The sequence below is a fragment of the Schistosoma mansoni genome, chromosome W, assembly GCF_000237925.1.
Source record: "Schistosoma mansoni strain Puerto Rico chromosome W, complete genome".
Classification (NCBI taxonomy): domain Eukaryota; kingdom Metazoa; phylum Platyhelminthes; class Trematoda; order Strigeidida; family Schistosomatidae; genus Schistosoma; species Schistosoma mansoni.
In genome coordinates this window covers 36,121,508-36,137,029 of record NC_031502.1, presented here as the reverse complement: position 1 = coordinate 36,137,029, position 15,522 = coordinate 36,121,508, and the positions used below count along the sequence as shown (strand labels likewise).

Below are 15,522 nucleotides of genomic sequence, written 5' to 3'. Positions count from 1 at the left end.
CTGTCTAAATTACACACTTACACACCCACTCATAATGTTTATCATGTCAACAATGAAAGATGTGCATAGAGTGAGTTGACTTGGTTAGATCAATCTATCCTCCAACTAACCTTGTCCCCTACTCAGTCTTCGTTTCATTTTGCTCAAATTTCTAAAGTTCTGACCTTATTTATACTTGAATCTAGCTAAGCAGAATTATTCATATGACCATATGGCTCTCTCAAATGGTATTAATAGCTCGATAGTATTTAGGCTCTCAAAAAAATCAGTATTTACAAATTTTAAGAAACAAAATTCAATACAGGTAGACAGCTGTTTAACTAGGCAAAGACTAGGAGAGTGCATTGAATAACTAATTATCTATATATGTATGCATCATTTTTGCTTTTTCTCCAAGACTAGGCTAACGTTAAAATTGTGAATGACTAATAATATCCTCAATCATATCATAGATTTAACTTCAGAAATAATGTATGAAGTTGAGATGATGACCTGAAAATAATAATTTGCAAGAGTTTGATTAGTGTTCTCTGTGTTACTTGATCATCATTCACCTGATCTAGTTACATAATAATCATTTCGGTCCTAATCTCATCGATTATTTTACAGATTGTAAATAAAAGGTATTCAACTATTTTCATATTTTAGAAACTAGATATATGAAATATTCAGTGAACGAATATTCCTCATAGAACTCTATATACCTACCATCCAGCGTCATAGTCAGAGATGTTGTACGAAGTTATTCAAACTGACATTCATCTTTAAAACAAGTTTCTATATATGTTAATCTAACTCCATTGAAACTAAATTGTGTTCGTGATAGATTCATTGTTATTCAAAGTATTTGAATAATTTTGTTTAACATATATATCTATATTTTATGCATAAAAAGAACGAACCTTGAAATTAAGGAAAACCTAAGTCGTCTCACTGTTCAAATAAATATTAATGAGCTATCTGCATGAGTATTAGTTAAGTTCTAATGATCAAAGGCTATAGTGAAGCGAACTGAATAATAGGATTGAGTCACATCTAAGGTGAATATCTTGATTATGGCTGAATTCATCGGCTAATTCTAATCACACAAATATTCAACCGCAATTTAGATAACTCAAAAGTAGTATCTTTGACCACGGATCATAGTGATTTATGTTCAAATCTAACGAAGGAAAATATTCTCTTGCAATTTGCATATGTACTGTTGATTTATTTCCTAACATTAGCAGACGAAATACTATGTGGAGATCTACGTTGTTTTGCTGATGCTGAGTATATGCGTTACTAACGCATTATAATGTATATGAAATTTAAGTCATACACTTCTGATTCATTACTTTTAATTTTTCCCCCAGATTCTCTAAAATCTGGTAGACCAAGTTTTCCACCACTGTTCCGAAAATACACTTGTACTGGTTTAAAACTCATCAGCTGTCGCTAATTCTAAGTTTCTTAAGCTTTAGGAAGGTCATGATACCACTTAACTAATGAGCTGATGTTCAGTTGTTTTTTTTTTTACTCAACTCCAGTTATTTTTTAATTAAATTCAGTGTTATCAATGAGAAAGTATCTCACTTTAGAATTAACTACGTAAGTGCCAGCTTCCCTCTAAAACTTTAGATAATCCATTCTAGTCATATTATATTGTTTTGTAAATTACTCTTCTACTTTACAAAACTTCCGCGAAAGCGTATACATGTTTAAACTTTGGGATTTCTATGTTTAACGAGATTACGAGATCACCTTAAATCGGCGAACCGAACGAAGGAGCAGTGGTTACTGAGGCCCTAGCATCTCCAACAGGGATTCAGTCTCTTCAGAATGGTAGTCATGTGATTTAGTAAGTACATATTAATGACCACATAAATGTCAAAAAAACATTAACTTCATATATATATATATATCTTAAAAGTACATGGAAATTCAAATTTTATAACAAATGTTAACAAGTTTTTTCCTGAACCGAATCTAGTAAGAATGTAAACAATAAAAAAATCATTCAGCATAAAGTCAAATTGATATTTACGACTTTCACGTATACGTAGAATGAAATACTATGTACAGTATAGAGGAAAATTCCGGATGAATATTTACAATTAAACATTTATTGTTTAAATTTACTTGGTATTGTTTACTTGAATCTTCTCATTGATGTTTAGGACCGCAGTTGATCAGTCTCTTGTTGGCATATGTGCATCCTGTGAGGATCACCTCTATACTGTCATAAATTACAAGCATTATAAGCAGGAGTGGATGGTGGCTAACAGTGGAATCCAGGACGCGTGTTTCGTCCTATTTAGGACTTGTGAGATGGATATACTTGCATTTCAGAGTTGATGTTCACTCTGGGACTCGACTCCAGTACCGTCCGCCTCAAACGCCGTCGCGTTATCTACTTAGCTACTAAGTCCTTGATAGCCACTTGCTTGTGCCTTAATGCATAAGCAACAATACCAAGTGAATTTAAACTTCACCCCATTACACAAGCAAGTGAATAACGCGATGGCGTTTGAAACGAAAGGTACTGGGTTCGAGTCCCACAGTGAACATCAACTCTGGGATTCAGGTACATCCAACTGACGAGTCCCAAATAGAACGAAACACGCGTCTTAGATCCCACTACTAGCCACTATTCATCTTTGCTTATAGTTTTTGTTTATATTATTCTTAAGAGCGATTATTTATTTAATGCATAAGAATATACTGGATTGAATAAACTAAACATTTTTGCGATAATTGTCAATAAAAAATAAACTTGTGCTTCAAATATCAAATCTATTCTTTGAGAATTTATATTGTCAACAAAAACGTATTATGTAATAATAATAACAATAGTACTACTAATAATAATATTACTAACATCAATTTCACATGAAACCGATCACACAGTAAATATTGAGAAACAGAATTCACGACTTCATAAAGGTTACATAAATCTTCCATAATTTAATTGAGTTCACTGGTTAGCAATTGGTTTATTTCACAACTCTACTTCATGTATGTATTTAAAACACAATACATTATTAATTAGATCGGTCGAAGTCTGAACCTAGTCCTATACTCAGTACTAGCATATTTATGTTTGTATACTTCAAAGTTGATTTATGTGTAGCATTCCCTACATACTACATTATATAACATAATGATCACCATTACTGGTGGAAACTTGTTAATATGATGAGAGCGAAACGGTGAATCAATGACTACTTTTGTAAACTGCCACTTTTTTCTTATTATTTTATTATATTTGACATGTGGGCGGCAATGACATCCAGAATGTGCGTTTCGATTTGTTTGAGATCTGAGTCTTGGACTGCACTCCTAGCCACATACCACATGTACTAGAAACTTGTGAGTAAACGCTAAATCGACACAAATCGATTAGGAACTGCATATGGCGACAGAGACAGGTCACTTGGGATCCTAAATTTCAACAACGGAATATTATAAACCTAGCATTAAACCATTTTCCATACGTTTAGTACTCGAGAACATATTTAGTCAAGTAGCCAACGATTCTGTTTTTTGAAGTTTGTTTTACTAGGGATATATATCCAAAAGACAATTATCAGTTCGTCCACCTCAGTCACTCTAGCATTATTTCAAGTCAAGTTTGTCATGTTAAAACTTTTCAGTATGTGTATACACATATATAGCCGTAAATATATTTTGGTTGGTGGTCTGTTGTGTAATCCAGAATACGTGTTGCGTCCCATTTATGACTCATAAGCTAGATGCACCAACGTCCCGGTGTTGAAGATCACACCAAACAAAATACAGTCGGCTTGTAAATATATACAGTATCCGGGATTCCTTGAAGTGGCTCATAGGTTAAAAAAGACTGGTCAAACGCAGCCCTGAGTATCAACAATGGAAAAACAAACACAAACAATGATAATCAATAAGATGACAAGTAAGGCGATTATTTTGATAAGATATTCCCGTCTTTCAAAAATCTCAATCGGAAATGCCAATTACTTCTATAGTATAATATTGTCGTGGTCATATGTGTTTACAGAATTATTACTCAAAGGATGTGATCTGCTCAATGATTCATCGTGCCAAACATAGACTGCTAGTACATAGAACAACAAAACAATGAATTTAGGTATGAAAAGTACCCTGTGGTAGAAGATTGGGAGAAGTTCAAGTTAAAACAAAACAACTACGAATTACGCCTCGCTCATTGGTAGACTAAAATCATTTAACGTGTGTCTTGATCACGATCATATGGAAATAGATGATCTATCCGTTGATAGATAAATTTATTTTCATAGTATATATTCACATTAATATTTGTTTGTGTGCCATGTAAGTTTGCCTCAATGACTTTCCTACCACCTTTTATCCCATCCATGAGCAGATCTCAAAGACTGTAGAGGTCAGTAAGACAGGGTGGTAGGGGTTACGGAATCATAGAAAATCATAGATAGGTAGAACGATGATTCAGCTGCTTTATTCTATTTGTTCAGACCACTCATCCATTCGCTTACTCATTCATTGTGTTGTGTCCCATACGGTCTGGTAAAAAAGAGGACTCATCTTATTTTCCTGTCAATTTTTCAAACAAAAGTTTACGATCTGGAATGAGATCCTACTTTATTCAACTAGTAAACTAGATTTTTAAGTGAACAGTGGATATATTTATTTCGAATGACTTCTGATTCATTAAAAAGGAATCCCTTAAGCGAAAAACAATACCAAATTAATGGAGATGCTGGTGTCGTTTGCCGTGGACTAAAATTTGACGACGTTCATTGTTCCAGTTTTGAGAATCCATTAAAGAGAGAGTTTCCTCTTAATTCTACCGATGTACAGAAAGATCACTGTACAGCCGACTCAGCTTATTCTCTTGCAAATAGTGCTACTTGTCTAATCCAATCAACGTCACCACCTAGATCAATATTTCTACCTTTAAATCAAACTAATTCGAATATGTCAAATATCTATGGTGGAGGTTTTCGTTACCATGTTCGTCGACCTGTGGAATCATGGAAATTTTTTGAGGTATATCTACTTTTTGATATTTAGTTTTAGTCTATGTGATTTGTAGTGTAATTCCCTTTACTTTTATAATTGTGATTTAAATGCTATGATATTTAGTCTGTTTGTTCAAAACTACAGAGTAGCCAGATGGAAATTATTACTAGTACGTGAAATATGATGGAGACAAGAGTATCTTCATCATTAGGAACTATTTACTGTCTAATGAATTAATAATAAAATTATGGTTGGAATTTTTTAAATCTGTAGCGTTCCTTTCAGACAGTGCTAGGTTTAAGTTTATGGATCGTTGTATTGGGTCAAACTATCATATTGTTTAACTATTTAATTGTATTAAATTCCACGTCTGGGTTTCAGTATATTCTAATAGTATTTCAATAACTTGACAGCTTATGGTAATATCCAAACCTATATATACAAGTCTCAGTAACCAAGTGTGTCATCGTCTAGTCTTTGAATCGCGCTAATTATCTAAAGACTGGGGATATTAACAGATAGTTCGAATAAAATTTGATTGGAAAAAAAATCAATCGGGTGTGATTTTTAATTCATTAATTTAATTTAATATATGGACATTAACCACAGATTTCATTGGCAGATCTGACTTCTTTCAGGGACCTCATTTGACAAAAATTAGGGAATAGTGTAGGTTATGATGCCTAGAGAAAATAAAAGGCCAAGCTGTTTATTGCTTACATTTGAATGTGAAGTAAAGTAGATAAAAAAGATGCATCAAAATTGATAGATCATATTTTAAGATCCATTAATTTTATGCTACTAAGTCCCGTTTGTCTTTTCATCTGTGCGAGGAAACAGAGGGTTCCTAACGGTAGTTTGTTTCAGTTTTTAATATTCGGTGATATGATCCAAATAATCGATTTTAGTGTTTTACATGAACTCTTATTTCAATTTATACTTCCTATAGTGCTAAAAAATGTCTCACCTTAAATCCAATACATTTTCATTCAATGTTTTACAAGTTATTTTGTCTTCCAATTATCTGTTCATTTCATCTTTATGTTTGACATACAGGTTCAAGACAAAATGGTTGAATTTAAAATATTAGATTGTCCTGTGCTTCCAGGTTTTAAATGGCGGTCTAACTTAGATCGACTCATGAATCCAACTATTAAAATTACTACGATCTCCACAAACCACCATTCTAATAATATTCATAATGTGTTCACTAGTGACTCGCTTCAAGATGAATTTCCTGGGGTTCTAGTGAGAAGCCGTGACCTGTGGAGTCCGATTTGTGTCAGGTAGAGACAGGTATCCACCTCAGACAATGAATAAATGGTTGGGCTAGGTCATGAATCGATTGAAGTTAGACATTAACGTCATTGGATGTCGGATCAGTGGTCCAGAGGTTAATCATTCGCGTGCGAGACCGAAGGGGCTGGATTCGAGTCCCTTTGATGTTGGATCATGGATACGCACTGTTAAGGAGTCCCATACTAGGACGAAACGGCCATCCACTGTCTCCAGGTTTCCAGTGATAGTCTAGCTTGGATCGACCCATGAATTCGAGTGTTAAAATTTTGAAGTTGATTACTGAATTGGTTTAGTTAGTTAGCTACCAGCAATGTATTCGATTTTACACTTTGTAGTGGACTACTATTGCTTATGATTCAGTTTTTATTTAAAATCCCATTGGTTCAATTGCACATTCAATAGATATCAAGTTAATGTTTTATTCATTTTTGATTTGATTTTTTTCCTTTTATACGCCATGAATTGTTGGTTTGGTGGCTCAAACACGACTTAAAATCTTTTATGGGCTTGCATACGATTGCACTTACATTAGTTTACTCCAATAAGTAAGAATGAATAGCCTTCGGACAGAAGTGTGTTCAAAACCCCAGTACAAAAAATGTTTATTGATTAATTATACTGCATTATTTTATTATTATTGGGAGTTTATTTTAAATGTTTTGAATGGGATATTTAAATATGTATCTAATCAAACTTTATGGCTTTTAATATAAGTCACCAGAAATATATGCCTGAATTATTTGGTTAAAGATTTTGACGGACATGCATCATCAATCTATTTCACTTAAATTTAGCAAGTTTTGACAAATTTAAAAATAACATCCTCTGCCAAACAATATTAGTTTTAATAACTTGCTCAACAGAAGTATATATTCCATAGTCCTATTGAGATGATGAATTGGTGGCCTGTTATTCAAAGTGTTTTTGGCTTTCAGTCATTCGACCTCAGGTTCAAACTATTCTGAACATACTACAGTTATTTTTACAACTGAATAGTATCATTAAATTCCAAATCGAAGTGTTAATTTAATTCTTTTTTATACATTATTAAGGCAGGTAACTGAAAGAAAAATACTTTCTGACAACTATGAGCATAGAATTGATTATATTGATTTAAAGATTATATATGTTTTGCATTCTACTCCTGTGTACCAGCAAATATTGATAATGAATCCATAATTCAACAATAGGTTTTTTCCTGTTAATTAGCCAAGACAACAATCACTATCCACTGTAGTCAGTCACAACGTAGAATCTAGTACGTATGTATGTAGGAACTCATGAGCTTAGAATTTGGGAGAAGATGCACCTGTGCTATTGCAAACGATTTCGAACTATGTTATTCAGAGTCTCTAACCACTGGTTATAATAATCACGCGGACGCCAACCAGGTAGTGTATGACTATTAATATGGCTTAGTCCAATCCACTTTAAAACTTATAGTCTTTTGGCCATAATGTTTAAAGTGATAGCTGTTGAATTAAAACTTGGACTAAGAATGTTGAGAAATGAATATATTTCTACGCTGACTTCTATCAAATATATAACTGGTTTCAGTGCACACTTTTGTTGTGTTAGCAATACAATCCGATAACTCGAAGCGTTATAACTGAACCGAAGTTCAAACCCGAAATCTAAAGGTTAAAGATTGAATGCGTTAATCAGTAAGTCATCTATGAACACAATTTAATGATTTATTTCTACTTATAATTAACTCCATAAAAAAACTATGGAGAGAATTCATTAAAGGTTTCATTTATTAGTACAAGAGACTAATTTCCTTATGAATCGGCTAGTCAAATTGTAAGCACGGCTTAATTGTTTGATTACTCTTTTTTTCGATAGTTGAGTTACGGGTCAACCTATTTATTGAAATTTTGACAGTTTGTAATATCATTACTTTTTAAATGATTAATATAACTTTCAGTTAGTAGATTTATGAACGTGATGACAACCATCTTTTAAAAATTAAAGTGTGATGTCTAATGTTTTCGAACATTTCTTCGTTCATTTCATGCGTCAGCACTGCATTCAAGAGGGTAATTTTCAGTTGGGACTTTAGTTAAGTCTCTCTCTGTCTCTCTCTCTCTCTCTCTCTCTATATATATATATATATATATATATATATATATCATTGTGGATACGACACCGTAAGGTATCCCAACTTACTAGTCAAAAAAAGAAAATAAAACGAAGGCTTGAAACGAAAACCCTACTGAAAATCATGCTATTATACGTAGTATTCACTCTCTAAATGAACGGAAAAATCCTAGATATTACCTACATATTGAATATTAAGAGGTAGATGTGTTGTAAAATCACGGACACATATCCTATCTTCATTCATATGCTCAAGATTTGTTGAATTATTTTTGTTCATATTGGCACTCGGTGAAATCAACGTATTATGAGCTGTATATAAGCTATGGTAAAATGATATTTTTATATCAATGAATGAATTTTATAAATATCGTTTTGTTATATTGGTAAATCAATTGTCTGTATATACTAATCAGAATTACTGACAAATCCAACGTAAAAATTTTGTATTCTTAAATACCTTTTTCTTATAATATAGACAAATGATTTCTGTTACACATTCTCACATTTCAACGCATTTTAGACTATAAATATTCTCTTTTAATTCTTTTCTGCTTGAATTCAATAATCCTAAATTGCCATAAGGATTTTGACCCTTGACCTACCAAAAACTATTTCTAACCATCCTGCATCTTTTCAAATGTATAATTATAAACCAGCATAATTCATTGAAGTCATTAAAGTGAGGAAAGAAAAACTAATAAATATTGAGTCATTTTCTTACTTCCTATTACAATGAATTAATTTCAAATTAGTTACAATTGACGATTATCAATGTAAAACATATTAAATTATTGACCAACAGAATTTAATTATTTTGATGGAGTTTTCTTCTCTGAGCTGGATGGTTTGATTGTGGAGCTTTCATGGTTATTCTAAACGACATCAGCACAAACTTCTGATAGAATTATCTATAGTTTTTTTTTCAACAAAAATACCATTGAATGAATATAGAATTGGAAATTATAACTCATCAGTTATAATTATCGAAATTTTCTCTCTTTCAATAAAGTAGAAGGGAAAACACACTATTAAAGGTGGTATATAAAATGACTAGATGAACAGTTTTCTAAAAAAAAGTTATACACAGAATAAATAAAATTAATGAATACAATTTTTCCCCAATATAAATTTGAATAATTTATTTATTTATTTGAACACATTAATATTGGTACAAAGGGGCACCAGATATGTATGCGCCGCACAAATCTCATTTGATTTGTGTGAGGGCTGTGGTACTGCCGAGGTGTCCAAACTGAAGCAGGTGGATTTCTTAGGGGGCCACACCCAGAGCCTTTGACCTTAAGATCTGATCCACAAGGCAGTGGATCATCGTCAGGTGATGCAGTCCCATGGTAGCCGGTGACCAACAGTTGGTTCATACACCATTTGTTCCTTCAGGATACTGGAGCCCATGTGCACCAATGGTTTTGAATCGTGGTTTTCCAACTCCACCAACCCGGTTAAAGCTCCGGGCATTCGCTTTTCGTCCTCTCAATTTTTTAAAGAACACCCCTGCCACGAGAAGGCAGTGAGTAGGACTTCCCTGACAGAGGCTATATACGCGTGGCCATTTGAATAAATAAAAAAAATGAATGATGATTATAGCAGAGTAGTATGGATTCATTTTATTTCGTTTAGATTCTCTTCAGCTGTTTATAACTTGGAAACAATGCAGCATTAGCTATTTTAAAAACAACAATGAATATACTTACTTTTTTTATATGGTAACAATATTGATTAAAATTGAATTTGACAATGTCGATGTACATTTAATTGAAAGACAATAATTATGGAATAATTAAGTAGTGTATTTGAACGGTCGTCTATTTGTATATGTCTGTTAAGATTTTAATTAAAACTTTTCGCACATAAAGTAAGTACATTGTTTTGTTTATAAATAATTAATATTATTGTTTCTAGGTTGTAGGCAGATGAAGTGAATTTATAAAGTAAATGAATGTATACTATTCTGTTATGTTTGTTATACTTTCCTTATTTAGAAGTGTTTAAGCTTTATAGAGAAGTTATTGATGAATACTATGGTAATTGTCAGTCAGTAAAAAAATATTTAAACAAGATTTAATTAAACTATTAATTGTAAGCACATATATTTCTTCGTATATTGATTGTTCAAAAGCAAATTGGTCAATGTCTTGTCTTCTTAGATAACTCAGTATTCATTTGTTAGTTGATTAAATTCCTGTAGTATATTAGTTAACAATATGTGCTCGGACGTGCTTTCTATTCAATTCCTAAGATGACATAAAGATCAACAGAACAATTCAGATGTGTTTAGCAGATAAATCTCAAATGTGACGAACCATGCTTCTTGAATTTCACTGAACTGAATTTTTTGGACGCATAGTTTTATAATATTGGTGATTAGTATTTGAATTGTTTAGTATTTTTAGAACTGTACTATTTGATAGTCTATAGATTTTAATATATATCACTTTACATGACATGAAAGTTATTCCCAAGTTGGTATACTATTAAAATATGACAAAGCATTAGTGGTTAATGTGTCATTTTGGGTATTTCGTTTTTAAACCCATGATTATTGAAACCATGTGATTTTAACTTATACAGCGTTCAGCTATGCTTCAATACTATTTTCTATTCTTAATTATGTTTTACAGAAATGTTTGATATTGTTCAGACAAGCAAATTTCTATTACAACACATGGGTTGCAAACGTAGGTCAAATCGTTGGGAAAGCTAACGAAGAAACTTGTAGGAAAACATAAATATAAAAGTGTACTATTAATATCACCTCATTGTTTAATGCACTTGAACTAACCACAGACGCACTCACTAAAGCAATTCAGAACTATTCTAACACGTAAAATTTCGGGTAACTAATTAGTGAAATTAATTTACTTAGACTAATTTAACTTCATGATTTACTATTAGGAGCTTCACAAAATTGGTACTATTTGTTTGTTTAAACTGAAAGAAGGAAGATTTTGCTGAAATTCTTGATTATTTATTGTGTACACATTTTAAAAACAATAGTTTTACAGTATTAGAAGTGAAAACTGTTTACTGGTGTAATAATATGGTGAATAACTATCTGGTTTAGTAATGAGAAGTAGCTAATGCTTATCCTAAATATTTTGATGAGTATGTTGTTAATAGACAATATTTATCTAAATATCATTGTAATTTATATTTTATGTAAACATACTTCATGTAACTCCAGTATTTTCAAGAGATATTTTATTAAGTATAGATACAAAAATTCTCGTTTCACTTGTTATATTTCATTAAGAAGATGTAATGATTGATTATCTATGTCCTCTACTTTTTGTTTATTTCAATTTTAGACAAATAAAAGTGATGGTTCCAAAGTCTATCTATGTAGGCTATGTGGTTCTAGTTATAAACACAAAAAATCACTAAATAAACATTGGAAAGATAAACATTTTACAGAATTGAGTAATGCTGAAGGAAACTGTCAAGCTGATGGTGAATTGGATGAAGGTGATGATGGAGATGGAGAGGATTCCGAAGGTGATGGGAAGCCATTGAACAATAGTTATAATACTCCACTTTCATCTTTCGAGAATGCAAATTTAAATAAGCTGAATAATAAATATTTAGAAGGAAGAGAGAATTATTCATATAAAAGTCCTGATTCAGTGGGACGAACTTATAGTATGAGGACTGAGAATTCTGAAAATTGTCCACCTGATCCAAATCACCTAATGTCCCGCACGATGGGGAGTGGACAGAATGGAAATGATCTGAAAAATGATATCGTTGTTAGTCGGTCCAATATAATTACAGAGATACATAAATCAGTACCAGGAGATCATTCAGATCGATTTGTTGTTGGTCGTAAGCGTTTGTCATCTGTACCTTATTCTTCCCCAGTCGTTCAACCAAAGGTGCATAGTCGAGTTTCTGAATATGGAGTGAAACGTGTTCGGTCGCCAAACACTGATTATACAAATCTGGGTAGCAAACGGAGACACAGTGTGATTTCGCGTGGGAGAGAAGAGTGTGTTGTTGACGTGAGAGATAAAATTTCTGAGTCATCATGTTGTTCAAACAGGAACACTCCAGATGGTGAGATTATATCGAGTTGTGCAACAAGTCGGTTAGGTGTGAATCCTGTAGATCGACACGTGAGTGAAATTACTTTAGATGAAGTGGAACCACTTGATTTATCAGTTGTAAGGGTAATAGAAACTGAAGTTGACTGCGGACGACCGTTAAGCGGAACCAGTGTTAGCCCTAGTAGCACAGTGGATTTGGTCAAGGCTGATGCTTTTAATGTAAATGATTCAGTGAAGGTACAACAAGAGGATTTAGTCTCAGTAACGCCAACTTCCATTTCAGTGGACAATGGTGGTAAGAAACAGAAAAGAGAAAATCGCGTCAGTCGTGCTCTGCTGATTGGATTGCTGCAAACAGCACTGAGTACTCTGGAGAATGAAGTTGACGACAAAATGAGTGAATCGTATGAGTTATCTGCCACATCGGCTAGTTTGCTGTTAGCTGTTGGTAGTCTGTTAGTTACTTTGTGTGAGAAGAAGTCGAGTGTTTGTTCTGTTGCTGCTCCCGTCGAAACATGTATTAGTAAGAAGAGTGTAGATGGAGCGACTGAAGGTAGATCGCATTCGGGTTTTGATGGTACTGTTTTGTTGACAACAGGTAGTGAGAAGTTGGTTAGCAATTCTAGGGATTGTTTTCAGATGTCTTCTGAGACATTTCCTCGCCTTGTTGCTGATCATTCGCATTCACCAGATGGTTGTACTTCTAGACCACTTGAAACGCGGAAGTTTGTTGGGGAAGTGGAAGACAGTTGTGTGGATCGTATAGTAGAAAGTAGGAAGGATAGAGGATCACTTTCAACACATGAGTATGGTGGTATTAATGAGAATGAGATTTCATTTGAAACTCTGGATAATGGACCACCATTAACAGGTGTGGAAGGTATGAAGAAATGTGATGGGTCGGAGCCAGTGATTATTTGTCCTGTTTGCAAATTTGGTGCACGTTGGTTCAGTGAATTGCGTGCTCATATGGTGAACCATTCTGAGCATCGAATGTTTGGTTGTTGTTATTGTCATTATCGAGCGAAGTGGAAGTGGGATGTCGCAAAACATATGCGTCGATGTCCATTGGGTCGTCATGTTTCTCACTTACAAAATGAAGCATTATTGCGTATAGTTAGATATTATCCACCTCCAGAAGATGATATTTTATATAGTTATTTTCCGCAGAATGGTTTTCCAGGTGTTGGAGTTGATCATCCTCCAACACCACCGATAAATTCAGTGAAACGTAATGGTTATGAACGAGTTCGTGTATACGATTGTGAAAGTAAAGATCGTTCATTATTTTCGAGTCGTTTGTGTGATGAGAGTGAGGTGGAAGGTATGGTTAGAGGGTTAGTTTGTGAGAAAAAAGTAGAAAGTGGGAATAGTGGTACGTCGACATCGGTATCCAGTGCTAACAGTGTACATCAATGTTATACACTTGAAGGAGATGTAGTTAAAGATGTTGGTGACTGTGAAGAAAATGAATCTGGTGGTTTGGTAATAGTAGATGATAGTGAAGAGGTAGAAAAGATATCTGAAATCAGTGGTGACGCAGCAAGTACAAATGGGGCGAAAGAGCGTATTTGTTCAACCAGTGACCAGTGTAGTCGACAAAACGAAGATGAGGTGAGTGTTCATGTGTTTATATTTCACTTCTGTAATTACAATTATTTCTACTTTTAAATTGATTTCGAATTTAATTCCAAGTCAAAAGCCACTTGATTTATTGAGATATTTATGAGATGATGACTTGACATTTTATATGTGCACTAAATTAGCAGACAGTATTATTATTTATCTTGTTCTATGTAACTTGGATGTAAAGTATAAAATTCAGGGTCTTAGCCCCAATAAAACATTTTTTTCATTTCTCTTGGATTTTTATTTTGTGTAGACCGTAATTCTAAACATCTTAATATCAAACTTCATGCGAAACACTTTTAGTAAGCCTTTTTAAAATTAACAGCATAACTACTGTTGCGTTTCTTTTTATTCACTTATCTATGAATGATGGTAAACATTTTAATTATATTATTATTGTCTACATATTATTTTTAGGATACTAATAAATCTGATCTAATATGTCGAGTACGAAAATGTCCATTATGTGAATTTCATTCTACAGACACAATTGAATTTCAGACTCATTGGAATTCACATTGTCCATATACAAATGAAACAGCGAACTTAACTAGGAGTTGACATCGTATTAAAAAAAAACAATTATTTGCTTTAAAACTTTCACCTTTCACTATTTCGTTAATTTGAAGCTGACAATTCAGATGTATATATAAATATAGATTCCTTTATTATTGGTTTAAATTCTTTACTGGTATTTTTATATGGATTAACAGTCAAGTCATTGTATCATTCAAATCCCCCCATATATTTCTAATTTACTCTAGTTTGTGTATATACGTTTTATGAAAGTTTGTAACTTCATTCTAGTGTTGTCGTTTTTTTATTTTTTTGTTTGTACATGTACTGAATTATTGGAAAGAGAAATTATTGAAAATAAAATTTATTTTTCATTCTTCATAATTTACATTTGTGAAATGTGTCATTTTGTTTTATATTTATGATTATCCATTGATATTGAAGATCTATTGGATATGGTCGGTTATTTTTTGTTGTTGAAAGGAATCAGTAAATAAACATATAGTTAAGTGCTGTTTACTGGTAATTTACGATTCTTATCGACCGGTTGTTAAGTTCAAGGACATCAGTTTTATTCAATATAATATCTGTTACAAAACATTTAAGTTACTACATTTTGTTAAATATTTCATTCACATTGTCATGTCATAACTTGTAGTGTTTAGTTAATTGTTTTTTCATACTTAACCACCGTGGGATCGGTCTGTGCTTGTTAATGTCACTGCACATAACAGTTATTGCTTTGATAACGATAAATTATAGTATACTGTAGTAGTTATTCCAAATTATGGGTCGATTGTGTGCGTTCACTAGGTTTTTCGAGTTTTAATTCACATTCTGTTTATAACTTACAATTACCAATAAATCTCTCCAAGTATTTCAATCATTTGTAATAAATATTGACATGATATTTATTCAAAAGTTTTTATGACTA

The 15,522-nt window shown here is 32.8% G+C and overlaps 1 protein-coding gene across 1 annotated transcript; it reads left to right on the top strand.

The window, feature by feature from the left end:
• Window positions 1-4,653: 4,653 nt before the first annotated feature.
• Smp_135890 (hypothetical protein) lies at window positions 4,654-14,633 on the top strand (the record flags this gene model as incomplete). The annotated part of the gene is made up of 3 exons (XM_018789533.1): window positions 4,654-5,007; window positions 11,709-14,057; window positions 14,490-14,633. 3 exons carry the CDS (start codon window positions 4,654-4,656, stop codon window positions 14,631-14,633), a joined length of 2,847 nt encoding a protein of 948 aa, XP_018654967.1.
• Between the last annotated feature and the right edge of the window lie 889 nt (window positions 14,634-15,522).